The following is a 19267-nucleotide window of genomic DNA, read 5'->3' on the forward strand; positions in this document are numbered from 1 at the left end:
TGAGGGATGATGTAGATGCAGACCCACCCAAAGCAGTGGGGGCCCACAAACTCCCACCCCCCTCAGCCCTGGGAAACCCCAGGTAGAGGTAGCCTGATGTGTCACCCCTCACTTCGGGCCCCAGGGACCCAGGCAGATGTGGGCCTTGATCTGAGGCCAGAAGACTCAGGTGGGCTGAGGGAGGAGCGTAGATGCCGTCTGAGTGAGGGCGAAAGAGGCCAACGATGCCGCAACAGTGGGGTCCCGTGGAGTCCAGCCCCTGCTACCAACCCAGGGAGGGCATGGACGGGGGTGACTGGCAGTGGCTCACCCTTTCTTTCATCTTGGGGATCTCAGGAAGGTGAGAATCTTAATGTAATGCAAGCGAACTCAGATCAGCGGAGGGAGGATTTCCGGGATTTGCCAGGACTCACGGAGAAGATGCTGAGGACTGTGGGGGGAAGTCCACCCCGTGCCAGCGGGGACCGCGCAGAGTCCCCCTCCATTGTCGTTCCTAGAGGCGCCCCCGGGCACAGATGTGAGGCACAAGTGCCCATCAGTTCCCCACTCGGAACTCACAGGGAAGTCAGCATCTTGGTGTGATGGGTCAGCAGAGGGAGGAACCATAGACCCTCCCCTGAGTGAGAAATGGGGACCGTGAGGGAGGACCACACGTTATAGGGCCTCAGCCTGCCTGCTGCAGCTTTCAGCCTCTGGAGACTAGGGGCGCTGTGGCCAGGTAAGGCCATCGTCACTTCCACTGTTCGGTCTCAGGGAGCTGTGGGCCGTACTGTGAGGAAATGTCCTCAAGTCAAGAGAGAAAGGAGCCCCCAGATCCTCCCAGGAGACCCAGTGGGGACTGTGAATGACGACTGAAGGTAGCACACCCCCCTTCCACCGAATCAAAGGCATAATAAAGAGTCCTGCCCAGGCCTCTGCTCAGCCCTTGAAGGCCCAGAGCATGGTTGTCAGGCGGAGGCTCCTCATTTCTTTGTATCATTTCTAAGGGAGACGAGATCCTTCGTCTGAAGATGCAGCACCAGGGGCAGCAGGGGGGTCTCAGACCCTTGGTGTCGACAAGATGAGGATGCTGAATGGTTGAGGACCAACGAGTTCAGGACAGAGCAGGCCCCACAGAAGTGTCAGCGCTGTGCACCCCGACAGTGTCCATGACTCAGTTCCTTCTCGTGGGCCCCAGGGAGCTTTGAGGTGTCACCTTTAGAGCAGCACAGGAAAGAGGTCCCGGCCCTACCAAGAGTCGATGTGACAATCCTGTTTGTGAACGAAAGGGACCCTTGGAACCCAGAGAGGGCCTACCCTACCAGGATCTGTGGTCACCGCCGTCAGCCACAGGCAGGGCTGGCAGGCTGTAGCCTGAGGCTCACTCACTCTCGCTTCTTACACTGGGTTCTCAGGGGACAGGCTGACCAAGAACAAGAGCCTAGGGGTTCCTAGAGCAGTGCCCTCAAGGAAACGTGCAGAGCGGCCTTCTTCAAGTCAGGGTGGGACCTCCCTGCTGAAGGTGCTCACACCCTCTCACCTTCCCTCCTCCAGGTTCCAGCATCACCTGCTCTCCTGCCCACTCCCCCGCTTGCTGTCCCTGCCCATAGTCATGCCTCGGGGGCAGAAGAGTAAGCTCCGTGCCCGCGAGAAGCGCCACCAGGCCCGGAGGGAGACCCAGAATCTCGGGGGTGCTCAGGCCACTGCAGCACAGAGAGAAGAGTCGCCCTCGTGCCCCTCTTCTCCTTCTCGGGGTACTCCCCCGAGCTCCCCTGCTGCTGGCACTCGCCAGGAGCCTCAGGGAGCCCCAGCCACTAGCTCTCGTGCTGCAGGGGTTTCAGGCCCAGGATCTGATGTGCGCGCCAAGGGCCCGGTTCAGGCAAGGAAAAGTTCCTCCCGCGCCTCAGCCTCTGGTGAGAGCTTTCAGAGAGATCCTCTGATCAAGAAGGTGGGAAGGTTGACAGAATTCCTGCTGGAGAAGTATACAGTGGAAGAGCCCATTATAAAGGCAGACTTGCTGAAGCTTGTGAACAAAAGGTACAAGGGGAAGTTCCCTGAGATCCTCAGGAGAGCTGCTGAGTGCGTTCAGCTGATCTTTGGTCTTGAGTTGAAGGAAGTCAAGCCGGGTGGTGATTCCTATACCCTTGTCAGCAAGCTACATGTCAGCGATGATGGGCGTCGGAGCAGTGGCTGGCGGTTTCGGAAGAATGGGCTTCTGATGCTTCTCCTCGGTGTGATCTTCTTGCATGGCGACCGTGCCTCTGCGGAGGAGATCTGGGAATTCCTGAATGGTTTGGGTGTTTATGTTGGAAGGTGTCACATAATCTTTGGGGAGCCCAGGAAGCTTATCACAGAAGATCTGGTGCAGGAAAAGTATCTGGTGTATCGTCAGGTGCGCGACAGCAATCCCCTGCGCTATGAGTTTCTGTGGGGCCGGAGAGCCCGCGCTGAAACCACCAAGATGAAAGTCCTGGAGTTTGTGGCCAGGGTCGCTGGTACCGTCCCCAGTGCCTTTCCAGTCCATTATGAAGATGCTTTGAGAGATGAGGAAGACAGAGCCCGATCCCAAGCCAGAGCTGCAGCCAGGGCTCTAACTCGTATCAAGGCCAGTGCGCCTTCCAAGGTCATGTCTAGCAGTTCCTCCCACCCTTAGTGAGGTCTGAGGCAGCTTCTTCACTTTGTGTTTGACCAACGCTGCCAACCTTTTCAGTAGTGAGAGGCTAAGCTGGGGCTGGAAAGATCATAATATATATCTTCTTTGTGTTCCTGTTTTACACTAGTATCTTTCAAATGTTTCTTTCACTAGAATGTTTCTTTAGATTCAGAATCCAAGTTTATAAATGACATGGATCACATATTTGTTGTTGTTTATCAGGTTTAAGCGTAAGAGTTTAGGTACTGTGTAGTACCATGTGAAAACTCCTTGCATCTTTCTGGGGTTCTGGACTGAGATAATATGGCTTTGGAATAGGAATTTTCTTGGAAATGTGAAAGAATGCTGTGGTTTTAAAATGAAAAGCAAAGTAAAGTTTAGTCAAATTTTGGTTTGTCTTATTCACCTTTGTCTTTCTCTTTGTAAAATTCAAAGATATACACCTAGATGTCCTTAGCTTATTCAAGAATGCCGACAAAATTAGATAGTAATAAGTTACATTCCTCACTCAGTGCCTCATTGATTCCCATCTGTAATTGAGCATCTGCTCTTTGGAAGGTTCTGTGCTGGTAGTGATGATGCTAAGATAAAAAAGACCCTGCACCTGCCTGTAGATGTTGAGAGTATAAGAGCACCTATTATATAAGGAAGGTGGTGTGATGGAAAAACCCAGTGAGGATGGTGGGGAGAGAGTCCAGATGAGAGCAGTGAAGTATAAATTCTCGTAGCCAGAACACTTTGAGGTTTGGTTATTTTGCAAATCCCTCCTTGGGAGGTAATTTTAAGTTGGCTGCATGGTGGGCTAGATGAGGCTGTGATAATGGTGAGCAGGGGTCCAGTGCTTTTGCCCCGGTGCAGGTGAACACGGTGCCCAAACAAACCAGGTGTTTTATGCAGATTGTCTCCTTTGTGGTGGGATGCTGAGAAGCCCCTGTGCTGGCACTCTGTGCCCTGGGCTGGAGGAGCCCCAGCCCGCTCCATTAATTAGTTATCGGGTTTTTTTAATTGGAGTATAATTGCTTTACAATGTTGTGTTAGTTTCTGCTGTGCAACGAAGTGAATCATCTACATGTATACATATATCCCCTCCCTGCTGGACTCCCCCCCACCCATCTAGGTGGTCACAGAGCACCAAGCTGAGCTCCCTGTGCTGTACAGCAGGTTCCCACTAGCTGTCTATTTGACACATGGTAGTGCACATAGGTCAATCCTAATCTCCCAATTCATGCCACCCCCCTTCCCCCGTGTCCACATGTCCGTTCTCTATATCTGCATCTCTGTTCCTGCCCTGCAAAGAGGTTCAACTGTACCAGTTATCTAGATTCCACATATATGCGTTAATATATGAGATTTGTTTGTCTTGAGTGTAATCTGGCAGAACTCCTAAATGGGCCCAGACTTTGGTGGTGATGAAACACATGAAAATCGGGGGGGTTTTGGGAGGCAGGGGAATTATTGGTCCTTGACACAAATTCTGTAAGGTTTGATTTGCATCCTGGTGGAACCCCTGCCTCCACAAATGAAACAACATATTCTCTGCTAGGGAAAATGTACTCAGGGTTACTTGCTAAGGAGCACTTTGGTTAATTCAGCTTTCTTTGTCCTAGAGGCCCGCATAGTCTCTGACATCTCCTGGATAAAATGAAAAATTCCTAGAGATGAGGGTATCTCTAGGACAGAGAAGACCAGTCTCTTCTGGTATGAAAACAAGCATCATAATAACTGCCATGCATGAAAGACCCAGACATCGCCAGCCACTGTGCCAGGTGCTTTACATATATCACATATGTTCCGACAGTTCTATAAGATGAGGCTTATCAAACCCACTTGGCAGACAAAGAACTTGCAGTATTCTCCGGACTGGTAAAGTGACAGAACCGGGAGTACAGCCCGGTCTGAATTCCTCCAGAGCCCATACTGTTCCACTCCTCCCAGCCTGAGGCAGCCCTTCTGTCTCTTAATCCATTTCTCCTCTCACTGCTCCGTGACGTCTCTCAGGCAATAAGAAAGAGGAACTTGTAGCCAAAATATTAAAAGCAGGCCTAAAGAACGAAGGTGAACATGAGAATCAGACACCATTTGGGGATTGTCTGTGGGCTTCATTTACCTAGGATCCTCCTGCCCCTCGCCCCAGGCTTCCCTGAGAGCTGATTACCCCAGTCCCGGCACGGGGGTCCAGTCCCAGCACTTTGCGGCATCACAGCGCCCTGCCCCTGGGTCTTCCCCAGTGTGCCCTCGTGTCCAGACTGGAAGCTGACCTGCTGGCCAGCTCTTCTCTGCATCTTCCTCTGGAGGCTGCACTCAGCTCCCGGAGGAACGGACAGCCCATATGCCCTGCCCTCCCCTGACTCGGAGCATCCCGACTCCCCGCAGATCCCGTTCGTCACCGTGGACCCCTGGGACAGCAGCTGCCCTTTCCATGTATCTGTTCACTTCAGACAGTGACGTTTACACACCTCCTCATCCCCACTGGGTGCCTCCACCACATTCTCAGTGTTTGCAAGCCTGCTGGTGACGAGACTCTGATTTGGTATGGACTCTACAGGGCCTTGGCTTATAACCCCAAGGCTAGGGAGGCCTTGTTTGAAACAACGTGATATTTGCAGTAGGATTTTAATGAAGTGTCTTCTTTGAATCTGGCCACTGAATCCATACACTGATGAGTGAACTTAATTAAGGGGTCCAAAACCAAAGCCTTCTTCCTAAGTGGTAAAGGAGGAGGGACCAAGGAAATCACTGTGTAAACAAACATCTGCTGAGGCTGAATTCCTAAAAACCCATCTTGGAGTCCTTCTTGGAGGTGGAAAATGGTTCTTTGGCAGACATGCTAGCTTTGAATAACAAGGAAAAGTAATTCACCATCCTCCCAGTAATCCTTGTCTGTATCGGTCCCAGGGGAGATGCTGTTTGTTCAATATGCTTAATGGCACCTGTTTGGGTGTTCAGGTATGTTCAGGTGGTGGGTGGCTATGATTTTGACCATGCAACCAGAAGTTAGGAGAAAATTCCCAGCCTACTGAGGTTACACAGGTTATTGCAATTGGCAATGCAGAAAGGAACTGGTGAAAGCCCTCTCTGCTGAGATGTACAGGGTACTTTTGGAAATTAGATGGAATCCTGTATTTGAAAACATGTCTTACATAGTAGGCACAAGAAAAACTTGGTGAATTTCAAGGTAAATTTGGCCTTCTCAGAAACTCCTCCAACTAACTAAGAGGGTTGTTGTCATAAGCAATTGCAGTATTTGCTCTTTATTGAGCACATACTATACACCAGTTTATGGGAGACTGCAAACCTCATCCACATCCTGTCTTGCTCTCCTTGGGTTCCTGGGGAGACTATATTCCCAGTCCACTTGTAATTAGGAAGGGTCACCTCCAGACCAAGGCACGAGGGAGTCAGTATGGCACCTCTGTGCTTTCTCTTCCATTCAGCAGCAAACAGAGAGAGCCCGTGTTGAGGTGTGGAGCCACGCGACGTACATAGCCGGGACCTCGGAGTCATCTGTGAGCGGTGAGCCTTGCCAACCTTCATCAGATTTTATGTGCACAAGAAACAGACTTTTGTTGTGTTAAGTCATTCAGATATCAGGTTTTCTCTGTTGCATCAGTTAGCAGTTACTTAATCCGAGTGATACACAACTACTATTTCTTCTCTTAGGCTCATTTAAATGTTTTAATGACACAGCTAATCATAGCATATATATTCTTCTTATAAAAACTTCTTACACACATAAATCACAATCTCCCCCCTTACAACATTGCTCGAAAATTCAGCCCCCTTTTCAAAAGTAGCCACAATTAACTGTCTGGTGTGTGTCATTCTGAAGCTGATTTGAGGCTTCTTTGTACATAGATGTGCTACAAAAATATGTTGAATTTTTAAAAACACAGGGGCCACAGTGTACATATTGTTCTGTGACTTGCTCTTGTAACTTAATGGAAGTGAATGCAAGATCTTTCTGTGACAGCTTGTAAGACCCACCTCACGTTTTAAAACTGTCATCACCATTAGAAAAGGTCCCAGCCAGCCCTCTGGTCCTAAGCTACAGCGTGAAGTAGAGCCCCTCAGCCAACCTGTAGATCTGTGAGAAGAAACAGTTGTTGTGTTACGATGCTACGTTTTGTGGCTCTACATTGGGCAGTGGAAGTTTACTAATAAGTACATTAAGGGCTAGCAGTTCATATTTTAATTTTTTATGTTCTTTGTCTTCCACAGGGAGCACATACTATTCCTAAAAATATTTTTAAGGTTAAGAAAAATAAACTTCAAAAGGCATGGGAAATTCTAATTACAGACGTTAGGGAAGCCTTTAAAATGGGAAAAATAAGCAAATAATTTACAAAAGAAGAGTGAAGTGACGCATGATTATTTCTCCTACAGAATGAAAACAAAAAGATTACCTATAGACTATTCTCTCTCCAGCTGGTGGATTGATAAAGAGAAATTTTATATCAGAGGATAAGTTCCTGATAGTTCATGAGTTTCAACATAGTTCTGGAGCACGTTTATCTCACACCATCTAGAAAGGCGATATGTAGTACGTAAGAGCGTGAGATTCTGGAACCAGACACCTGGTCTTTCAATCCCAGCGCTACCATTTACTAGTTGTGTAATCTTGGGTAAATTCCGTAACCTCTTTGTGCCTCTTTTCTTATCTGTAAAATTGTGATGGTAATAATACCTAACTATAAGATTATTTTGTGAATTAAGTGTAGGGCATTCAGCACGGTGCCCACGAATTCATAAGCGTTATATATGTGTTAACTATTATTTTATTATCAAAGCATTTTGCTGAGTTTTCATTGAAGGATTAATTGACATTTAATACAGGAAGAATATGGGCCCTATAGATAACCTTAACACTTAAAAACTACAATGTAGAAATACTAACCTCTGAGAGGGAATCTGTCACATCTGTAGTCCCTAAAGCACTATCAGATGATTTCCATTAATATTAATTAGGTCAATAAAAAGTATTAATGTTTAAATACAAGCCATGGTTATCAGAAAAACTTATTAGCCTTAATACTTCACTCCCCATTTGTATAGGATAAATGAGGTAATTCAAAAGAGAGAGATTTTATTTTTTATCATTAGTAAATAGCTAAGCAGTGAAGAACTGAGGAACTCAGCTTTGACCACATCTTGGACTAAGTGAGATTTAAGGATTGTTTGGTATCCAAGGATACCTCTTAATGTAATTTCTATAAATCTGAGAAGAAAAGAGATTGTGATGATCTCATTTGAGAGTAATATGTGGAAGAAGGACCAGAATACGTTGGAAATGCTGCCTAATCAAAGCATTGTTTTCATGTATATTTTATAGTTTTTAAGTGATTTTTTTAGCTTAATGTTTTGTAGCTGGAACATTTTATGTCATAATTACTAGTCTCATCAGAGATTTCATTTTTATTTGTACAAATATGTGGAATCTATGATTAGATGTGTGCATTTAGGCCAGTTGGACCTCCTTTATTTTACATCAATGTACTTTTGGAATTTGGAATTCTCCTTTTTCAAGTATAATGCATATATATCTGGCACAGCTTCCTGCTTGACTCTATTGTTGTGCCTTATGTAAAATGACATTTAGTTTGCTTCTCATTGATTAGAATCAATAACATAAGTCATAATTATGTCCTGGAATAATATGCATTTCTAGTCTGGCTGCACTGTAGGTGGTGGGATATGGCCTGGGAAGCTAATCATCCTTTATCATTTCTTTCCACTTGGGAAAGGGCACCCAGAACGCTAAACAATCAACTTTGTAACTAAATATATAGGATAAAGTTGTTTATAAATTGGGGTCTCTTGTACTAAGGGGAAATATTGAGACCACCCTTTTTGCAAAACATAAATGGAGAACTAAGGCAAAGATAATTCAATCAGAATTTATGTCATCACCTCAAGATTTCAAGCCAAACCACAAGACTAGTACACTGTAATGTGTATATGTGTTGTGATGTCAATGTCCAATTCAAGTTAACTCTACATTTTATTGATCTGATGAGCACATTTGTTTGCTAAAGCCAAAAGACAATGCAGGTTCCCTGTCAGACTGTTATGATTGAGAGACCCCCTAAATTGTTTGGACTTATTGGCTTAATTATTCCACATTTGGGAATCCATGGAAGGGTCTCTGTTCTGGAACACTGATGCATGTGAGACTGTTGTGACTCTTCTCTCCTTTGCAAAATATTCTACTGCCTTGGCTTCTGTATTAGTCAAGATAAGCTAGGTTATGTTAGAGTGTCAAATTAATCCTGAAATCTCAGTGTTTTACCACATCAAAGGTTTATTTCTCAACCATACTACATGTTCAATGGGTATGGGGGAGGGAGGGGCATTTGGGGGTTTTCTCTGGGGCTTACCTATTCACTGAGGCAGGGGAGAGTGGACAGAGAGTCTCTAAAGGGCTGTTCTTTCATTCAGCCAAACCCATCACTTCTTCTCCCATTTCATTGGCTGAAACCAGTCATAAATCCTCGGTTAGCCTCAAGGGGCCTGAAAAATGGAGTTTTCCATGTGCCTGAGAAGAAGGAATATAGAATTGGGTTTGGCGAGCACAGCACTGTCTGCTACAGTTTTTAAGACACTGCCCTGTCCTGGTTCTTCTACCTCTCAATCTGTTTTTTCTCTGCCTCCTCAATGGACTTCTTTTCCGTCACCCCTTGGGGAACTGGTGCTCCCCAAGTTACCATATCCGGTCCACTATTTTTTTCTCCCCACATCTATCCCCAGGTAACTTCATCCACTCCTCCAGTTCTAACTGCAAACTATCTGCTGCTAACTTCCAGATCTATTATCCCAAGCCCTGACCTACCCACAAAGCTTTAAACATAAATCCAACGATGACTGATTCAAGGATATCTCAAACTCAATGTGAAAAAAGATAAACACATGATTTTTTTTCCCAACCTCATTCGTCCTCTTCCTGTATTCTTTGTCCCAGTTAGTGGCAGCATCGTATTTCAAAGTCTAGATTCCTCCCTATCATTCCCACCTCTTAATTTTGTACGCCATCTTAGCTAGGCTGTGCTGTTTAGTCAGTTATCAGTCTAGATGTCCACTGTGAAGATATTTTTTAGATGTGATTAATAGTTACATCTGTAGGCTTTGAGTAAAGCAGATTGCCACCCATAGTGTGACTGGGCCTCGTGCAATCAGTTGAGGGCCCCAAGAACAAAGACTGAGGTTTCCTGAAGGAATTCAGCCTCAAGACTGCAACACAGGGACTTCCCTGGTGGTCCAGTGGCTAAGATTCCGTGCTCCCAATTCCGGGGGCCCTGGTTCGATCCCTGGTCAGGGAACTAGATCCCACATGCATGCTGCAACTAAGAGTTCCCATGCCGCGACTAAAGATCCCGCATGCCACAACGAGGACCCAGCGCAGCCAAAATAAATATAGAAATATTTAAAAAAAAAAAAAAGACTGCCCTGCTATACAGACCTTGGACTCAAGACTGTAACATCTGAGTTTCTAACCTGCTGGCTTGCTCTATGAATTTTAGCGCCCTGACTTCCCCCAGCTAGGGCCTCGGGGAGGTGAGGGCTTGGTTCGGAGGCTGGAGGACACGGGACCATAGAGGGAGGGGTCCCGGGCTCTGATAGTCGGCACCGGCAGGACGCAGGGACCTCTGACCCCTGACCAGTGGGCGTACCCGCAGAGTCCCGCCCCTGCCGTCAGCCCTCGGAGACCCCACGCCGCGCCGGATGCGGCTCCCCCCGACTTCCGCCTGGAAGCGAGGAGCCCAACCGGGAGCCGCGGCGTTTGTTCGTCCGAGCGGGGGTTTTCAGGACTCGTCCGGAGCCACGGTGAGGACCTGAGTGTAGCCTGAAGGGACCTTCCCTCCCCCCTCCACGCATAACAAAGGTGACCCACCTGCATCCCACCCCTGCCATCTTGTTCTTGGAGGCCCCAGCAGAGCTATCGGGCTGAATTCGGCCTAGGATGTCTCAGGCAGAAGGCCTTGGTCTGTGAGAGTAGCGCTGATTCTACAAATGGAGAAGGTCTAAGTCCTAGATGAGGGCCCTGAGTGCTAGTGAGCAGACCTCGACCCCCAAAGCGGGCCACAGTGAGCAGCGCCCCTGCTCTCAGCTCTAGGAGGCCCTAGCAAGGTAGACAGATGTTGAGTGACCTAAATTCCCCTCTAGTGACGAAGGGAAATGAGGGCTACCTCATGGCTCCCAAACTCAGGAGAGGAGGCTCCGGGCGGAGCTGGCAGGCTGTGGTGCCCCCTAATCTCCTCTGGAGATGGTCTCAGGGAGATGAGAGCCTTGGTCTAATGGAATAAGCCCAATTCCGCAAAGGGACCTAGTCCTCAACAGCATTCATGGTTGTGACACCGAGTGGGGATGGGGGCCCCTCCCACAAGAAACGGGGCAGCATAAAGCACCAGCCCTGTTTTCAGGCTTGGGAGAATTGGGTATTTTGACATGAGTTGCATTCACTTATTCCCAGGACATCTCAGGGAGGTGAGAGACCAGGTCAAAGGGGGCAGCCTCGGGTTGGCAAGGGAGGATTTCAGGTTATGCCAGGTGTCATGGTGAGAACCTTGAGGACTGTGGGGATGTCCCACATGAAAGCATTCAGGCCACAAAGAATCCTCACTATTAGCATCCCTGGGAGACCTCAAGCATAGATGTCAGGCAGAAATGCCCATCAGTTCCCACTACAGGCTAACAGGGAAATAAGGGTCTTGGTCTGAGGAGAGTGGTCCCATGTCAGCAGAGGGAGAAATCTTAGACCCTATTAGGAGGCACATTTAGACCTTGAATTGGGATCTTGTGTGGGACCACAAGGACTTCAGCCTGCCTGCAACAGCTTTCATTCTTGGGAGACCACGTTTAGTTAGATACGGTCATCTTCACTTCCTCCTATTGGGACACAGGCTGGTTTTGCTCTTACTATCATATAGGCATCAATTCAGGCAAAAGTTGAGCTTCTCTACCAGGAGCCCAATTGAGGAACCTGAGTGAGGACTCAAAGTGTCCAGCCCAACCCTTGGATTTCAGCCCAAGAAATCTCTGGGAAGGACTGTCAGGTAGAGCGTCTGCTTCACTTCTTTATATCACGTCTAAGAGAGGTGAGGTCCTTAGTCTGAAGGTGCATCCACCAGTCAGCAAATGGAGAGTAGTGGTGCCAAGCCTTTTAAGGAGGCAAGGTGAGGACCTCAAATGATGATCGCAATGAACTCAGGATAGAAAGGACCCTACTGAGCTCGCAGCTCTGGTGTCCCCTGGCAGGGAGGTGGACTGAGGCACCCCTTCACTTCCTTCTTCTGGATCGCAGGGAGGTTTGAGGTGTCAGCTTAAGAGTAGCAGCGGGGAGGGTGGCCAGGCTCTGCAGAGACCTGACATGATAATATTGAAGATGAACCAAGAGGACCCCACTGCCAGCACCTGTTGTCACCTGAGTAAATCCAAGGCAGGGCTGATAGGATGTGGAGTAAAACTCTAAGGCCTCTGTGTTTCCTCTATGGGATTCTGGGAGGACAGGCTGACCGGGAAAACAGGTACCTTGTGGGTTCCCAGAGCAGTGCCCTCAAGGAAACTTGCAGAGGCAGCCTTTGATAAAGCCAAGGTGGAATCTCCCTACTTTAAGGTGCTCACGTCATCTCATTCTCCAGCCTCCAGGTGTCCAAATCACCTGTCATTGGCCCACACTCCTGTCTGCTGTCCCTGACCACAGCCACCATGCCTCGTGGTCAGAAGAGTAAGCTCCGTGCTCGTGAGGAACGCCGCCGTAACAGAGGTGAGACCCAAGGTCTTAATGCTCAGGCCACCACAGCAGGGGTAGAAGAGACCACTTCCTCACCCGTTTCTGTTTCTCAGGGTACTCTCCCGAGCTCCGCTGCTGCTGGCACTCGCCAGGAGCCTCAGGGAGCCCCAGCCACTAGCTCTCGTGATGCAGGGGTTTCATGCCCAGGATATGATGTACGTGCTAAGGGCCAAGTTGAGGAAAGTAAAAATTCCTCCCAGGCCTCAACCTCCAGTGATCCTGGAAAGGATCTTGTAACCAGGAAGGCAGGGATGTTGGTGCAGTTCATGCTGTGTAAATATAAGAGAAAGGAGCCCATTAAAAAGGGAGAAAAGCTGAAGATTGTCAACAAAAGGTATAGGGAGCACTTCCCCGAGATCCCCAGGAGAGCCTCCAAGTGCATGGAGCTGGTCTTTGGCCTAGAATTGAAGGAAGTCAAGCCCAACAGTCATTCCTATGCCCTTGTCGGCAAGCTAGATCTCACCGATGATGGGCGTCGGAGCAGTGGCGGGCGGTTTCGGAAGAATGGGCCCCTGATGCCTCTCCTCGGTGTGATCTTCTTGCATGGCGACCGCGCCTCTGAGGAGGAGATCTGGGAATCCCTGAATGTTTTGGGTGTTTTTGATGGAAGGAGGCACTTCATCTTGGTGGAGCCCAGGAAGCTTATCACAGAAGATTTGGTGCAGGAAAGGTGCCTGGAGTACCGCCAGGTGCCCAGCAGCGATCCGCCATGCTCTGAGTTCCTGTGGGGCCTGAGAGCCCGCGCTGAAACCAGCAAGATGAAAGTGCTGGAGGTTCTGGATGCGGAACCAGAACCGTATCTCCATGGATCTGGAGATCCACGATACGGTCCCCACTGCCTTCCCACCCCACAATGAAGAGGCTTTGAGAGATGAGGGAGAGAGAGCCCGAGCCAGGGCTGCAGCCAGGGCTGGCACTACTGCCACTGCCGTGCGCGTTCCAGGGCCACATCCAGCCTCTCCTCACCCCCTAGTGAGGTCTGAAGCCCACCCATTCTTCACTTTGTGGTTGGAAAAGCCTGTTAACCAGTGTTCCTGATATGCTTAAATAACTTGTTGACTTTTTTCCTGCATTTTTAATTGGTGTTCCTTTCAACAGAAAGTTTATTTAGATTCAGAATATAAGTATATGAATGACATGGATCACACACTTATTGCTGTTTGTCAGATTTAGGAGTAAGAATTCTGTTGTTTGAAATACAAATTGGAAATCCTTAAATCACTTTTGTGGTCCAGAACAAGAATAACATCACTTTAGGATAAGAATATCCTCGGAAACATGAAAGAACACCACGCTAAAATAGGATCAGAAGATAGCTAGGTAGCTAGATGGAGAGATAAGATAGATAAGACAGATAGAGAGCTAAAGGCAAAGTTGATCAATTTCTTGGTTTGCCTTACTCCATTTAGTCTTTCTTTTGTAAATTTAAAGGATATATACTGGATTTGCTTATGGTTTTCAAGAATGTTTGAGAATACAAATTATAGCAAATGATTTGTTCATGACTCTTATTTTACACAAACATTAACTGAGCATCTGCTCTTAAGAAGTCTCTGTGCTCGTACTGGGGATGTTTAATCAAAAAAGTCCTAGCCTCTGCCCATGCAATTACCGTTTCTCAGAGAAGCTATTATTGTATGGAAAAGGGTGAGATACTCTCTACTTCAAGAAGAGCAAGTAAAAAAGCAGGGTAAAGAGAGGGTGGAGAGAACATATGCCTTAGTTTTCATTGTTAAAAGCAGAATTTTGGCTGATTGGGAGGATTTTTTCCAGCTAGAATGCTGCATATTCTCTGACATATCTTAGATGTAAAAAAAAAAAAAATCCCAGCTGGATTGATGGTAACGTCTGAGGTCAAGATAATCATAGTAATAACCGCCATTCCCTAGCGTCTCAATACAGGACAGGCACAGTGACAGCTGCTTTCCATACATTACATATATTCCAGCAGTCCTACAAGACAGGTCTTATCAAACTCACTTCACAGTGAAGATCCTGAGGCTCATAGAGTTAGAGTTTGGTCATGTGCCAAAATTTATAAGGCTAGTAAATGACAGGGGTGGGACTAGACTCCTGGTCTAAATTACTGTAGAGCTCGTACTGTTCTACTCCTCCTACCCTGAGACACATCCTGTGTCTTTTATTTCAGTTGTTTTCTCAGTACTTCAAACTTTGTCTTAGGTGATAAAAAGAATGGCCTTGTGCTCAAACTACTGGATTGGAATACGTAGCCAGAGCAGTAAGAATACCAAAATATTTGAGAGGTATAAATAAATAAATAAATGAAAGAGACAATATTCGGTGACAGTATAAGCATCTACATTTGCGATGTTAGATAACCTCAAAAGACTAGGGGCTCTCAAAATCATCCTCACAGTCTCTTCCCTGTAGAAAGTAAATCTATCAGAACAGAAGTGACGTGGGAATCTTCATCTGGTTGATGAGATAGAATAGATCAGTGTACTTTTTTTCCCTGACAGGCTACCACCACCTGTTCTGGGACTCCTGCCTTGTGCTACAGCTTCCCCATCTCACATTACTCCTGGGCCAGGGACCCATTCTCTGTAAGGTTTGCAGAGCGAAAACTGCTCAAGAGTTTGCAGAGATGTGGAATTTCCTAAGCAGGCTTTAATCCAAGAGATAGAAAGCAAGATGAGGGCCCCGTGTAGGAGGACTGAGGAGACCAAAGCCCAGAATATTGGGGGGTGGTCATTGGGACACCAATCCTGTCTGCTATCAGACACAGAGGGTCTCAGGCAGACCTGTTAGGCTAACCGTACCCTCACTTATTCTTCAGGCTTCTTGGGGCCATAATGAATTTGTCTAAGGGCAGAGTTCTCAGGTTGGTAGAGGAGAGAGTGTGAGTCTCTCACAGAAATGACAGTGATAAACCTGAATAAAGACCCAGCCAGAACAGTAGGATCCCATAAAGTCCCATCCCCTTTGGCAGCCCCTTGAGGTCCAGAACAGTCCTGGCTGCTTGTGACTAACACTTTCAACTCAGGTCGCGGGAAGGTGGGGACTCTGGGGATCAGCAGAGCCCTCAGTCTTAGATCAGCAGAGAATGGAGCCCCAGGAAGTGTGCAGAGTCACAGTGAAGACCCTGTCTGTGGACATGGGGACCACTCAGTCCACCACTGTCAGGGCTACACTTAGCCCCTCCTCTGCTGTTAGCCCTGGGAGGCATAGGCAAGAGCTGGCAGGGTCAAGTGCCCCCTGACTTCTGCCTGGAGGGTGTCAGGGAGGGGAGGACCTTGGTTTATAGGCTGGCTGTTCAGCAGAGAGTGGAATCCCAGGCGTGACAGTGTCAAAGTAAAAGTCCTGTATGAGGAGTGCGGCAACCAACTACCCCGTTACACATACATCCTTAGAAAGTCCCGCGTCTGTAATTGGCCTGGGGAGGCAATAGACAGGGCTTTCAGACTAAGTTTATCCCTTATTGCCTGAAGGAAGATGGTTTCAGGGACTTAAAAGTCCTTGGACTGATGGGGGAGGCCTCATTCAGCAGAGGAAGGGTACCCAGTTCCTAACAGGAGTCAACATGATGACAGTGACTGACAATGAAAGGATCTCTCCCAGAAAGAAGGGGACCACATAGAGCACTGTCCCTGTTGTCAGACCTGAGGCTATGTCACTTAGGCATGGTGACATGATGCGTCATACTCACTTCCTCCCAGAGCTCTCATGGAGGTAAGGAACCTCATTAAAAACCAGTGTGCTCAGTGGCTCTCCTTAGGATCTCAGGGAATTGTTCCCTGTACATTTTGTTGACAACCTTCAGCATGTCTACCTCCATAATGGGCTCTTTTATATTTCTGCAGTAGGAATTGCCTGCCGATGCAGGGGACACGGGGTCGTGCCCCTGTCCGGGAAGATCCCACATGCCGCGGAGCGGCTGGGCCCGTGAGCCATGGCCGCTGAGCCTGCGCGTCCTGAGCCTGTGCTCCGCGACGGGAGAGGCCACAACAGTGAGAGGCCCGTGTACCCGAAAAAAAAAAAAAAAAGCTCATATTTTGTTTTATTTGGGGTTGTAGTCAGAGCATAGTGCATAGTATACAGTAGGTACCTTATATTTAATCAATAAAGGCCAAAAGAAAGACTATAAATAAGGGAAAGATCGTCAATTTGTGGTTTGCCTAAATCCTTCTCATGTTTCTTCTTGTAAAAGTAGAAGTCATACACCTGGATTTGCTTAGATTATTCAGGAATGTAGGATAAATTAAATTTTAATGGATTAGGCCACATGCTTACTCCTTTTTAATTTCCCAATCATTAATTGAGAATGAGCTCTTAGGAAGGCATCATACTAGTACTGTGGATGCTTCCCCCCGCCACCCCCCAGAAAAAGCCCCCAAACAACAACCACCACAAAAACAAGATCTAGCCCCTGCCCATTGAATTTTAGAGTCTAGGAGCTGCTATTATATAAAAAGATGGTGGGATGCGCTCTACAACCTAAAGAACAAGTAAAAAGTAGGGTTAAAGAGGGCAGGCAGTTGGAGCTGAAAGCAATCAAGTGTAAATGGCCTGAGGCAAGGCAGTTTGGCGCCTTAGGAAAATGCAAAGCCTTCAGTGAGAAGTAATTTTAAGTGAGGTTGCCTGGTGGGCTAGATGAGACTGTGGGAGTGGTGAGCCCGGCCAGAGCCTCAGATGGAGGGCCTCAGAGAATCCAGAATCCACTGGGCTGGCAGTCTTTACCCTGGGTTGGGGGAGCCAGAGACCTCGCCATTAAAAGCGTACTCAATTATTCTATCTTGTGTGTAATTTGGCAAATTCTAGGCAAGTTCTAGATTTTTGTTGGTAGTTAAATAAGTGGAAATAATGGTTATTTAGAAGAAAGGGTAGCGGGTAGGGAAGATACTGGTCAAGGACAAAAATTCTAAGGACTTTGAGTTGTTTCCAACTAGGAAAGATTCTCCCACAAGCGCATTATGTATTATATCCTCTGGTGTGGATATTACATGATTGTCCTTGCTAGGCAGCATTTTAGTTAATTGCGATTTCTTTGTCTTGCTGTTTGGTTAATGTGCTCAAGCTCACGGGTATAGTGAAACAGCACGTAAAACAATTGATCAGCTTAAACTGGTTTTGCCTCCTTAAATAGGTTGCTGATTAATCAAACCTTGTGTTATTTTACAGAGACAGAACTGCACATCTCCAAGAAGCAACCCATGACCCCAGGATGACCCTGGAACCAAGATCTTCAGTCTGCAGAACTCAGAGAACAGAAATGTTGCCTGGAGAGCCCGTGACAATCCTTCAATTAAGGAAAATCTGGCCTCCAGCAGCATGAGTAGCTTATATGGACTAATTCAAGACTAGCCAATTAGCTTCCAAGTTTGAAATTACCCTGACCCCTTAAATTTCACCCAGACCCGCTGGATTGAGGTGAGATTTGAGAGCCTTGTCTCCTGTGTTAGTCGGCCTTGCAGTAAAGCTCTTTTCTCAAAAACTGTTGCCATAGTGTTGGCTTCTGTGCACACAGGGCAGTGAGCCCTTGTTCAGTAAGTTTTGGCAACCCAGGTGAGATTTAGGTCTTGTGACCGCCTGCCTGAGGCACTGTAGCCCCTGGCAGAGTGTGGGCCCTCAGCACCAACCTTGCGTAGCCACCTAGACTGAATTTGTCTAGAAGGTCGGCTCTTGGGTTCCTGCTTCCCCGCCATGGCACTCCAGGCTCCTCGGGCTACTTTCACTTTTGAGAAAAGAAACAGCTCCTGGATCAGACGTCTTTTGGGTGAGTAACCTTGTTAAAATGTGCCTGTACCTAAATTGTCTAATAATCTCATCGGAATTGTGGGTTAGAGTCCTGCCTGGGGGAGTTTTTTTTTGCTCGGGATAGAGTCCAGGTTAGAGTCCTAAGGCTAGGATCGTGGGCTAGAGTTCCACCCTAAGAGAGACAGTACAAAAGGTTACAGCTGCTGAGGTACTCAAAGAATTGGGTTAAAGTCCCAGGCCTTTGGATTTGTTTGCCTATGTTTGTTTAGGTCTGACTGTTATATCTGTTAGGATTGGATAATGGGAGTTGGCTATTGGATGACTGTGGCAAAACTTTATTAAACCTGATTGATATTAATGAGGGTCCTCTGGCTCAGGAGATAAAAGACCTTGCTCCTGGACTGGAAACCTTGCTTTACAGGGTGATGGGGTTTTTCACCCATGCCTAAGATGATTGCCCAGAGGTGGTGTTACACGTGTATATTCCTTTTTTGTTTTTTTGTTGCTTTATTGGAGAATAGTTGATTTACAATGTTGTGTTAGTTTCAGGTGTACAGCAAAGTGAGTCAGTTATACATATACATATATTCGTTCATTTTCAGATTCTTTTCTCATACAGATTATCACAGAATATTGAGCAGAGTCCCCTGTGCTATACAGTAGGTCCTCGTTGGTTATCTGTCTTTTATATAGCAGTGTGTATGTTAATCCCAAGCTCCTGATTTATCCATTCCCCCCCGCCCCACGTTTCCCCTTTGGTAACCATAAGTTTGTTTTCGATATCTGTAAGTCTGTTTCTGTTTTGTAAGTAAGTTCATTTGTGTCATTTTTAAAAATTAGATTCCACATATGAGTGATATATGATATTTGTCTTTCTGTCTGACTTATTTCACTTAGTGTGATAATCTCTAGGTTCGTCCCCGTTGCTGCAGATGGCATTCTTTCTTTCTTTTTTTATGACTGAGTAATATTCTGTTTTGTATATGTACCACGTAGTTTTTATCCATTCCTCTGTTGATGGACATTTAGGTTGCTTCCATGTCTTGGCTATTGCAAATAGTGCTGCAGTGAACATTGGGGTGCGTGTACCTTTGCAAATTATGGTTTTCTTTGGATATGCGCACAGGAGTGGGATT

The 19267-nt window shown here is 47.0% G+C and overlaps 1 protein-coding gene across 1 annotated transcript in view; it reads left to right on the forward strand.

The window, feature by feature from the left end:
* Nucleotides 1-1591: 1591 nt before the first annotated feature.
* Nucleotides 1592-19267, forward strand: part of LOC309978530 (uncharacterized protein) — a gene marked incomplete at both ends in the record, with an annotated part of 36872 nt that continues 19196 nt past the window's right edge. The window contains 5 exon segments of the mRNA XM_082865080.1: nt 1592-2631; nt 4861-5053; nt 10303-10450; nt 12240-13212; nt 16094-16106. Of these exon segments, the coding sequence (XP_082721206.1) occupies nt 1592-2631; nt 4861-5053; nt 10303-10450; nt 12240-13212; nt 16094-16106 (2367 nt within the window).

This window comes from Leucopleurus acutus (genome assembly GCF_964270905.1).
Source record: "Leucopleurus acutus genome assembly, chromosome: X".
Lineage (NCBI taxonomy): Eukaryota > Metazoa > Chordata > Mammalia > Artiodactyla > Delphinidae > Leucopleurus > Leucopleurus acutus.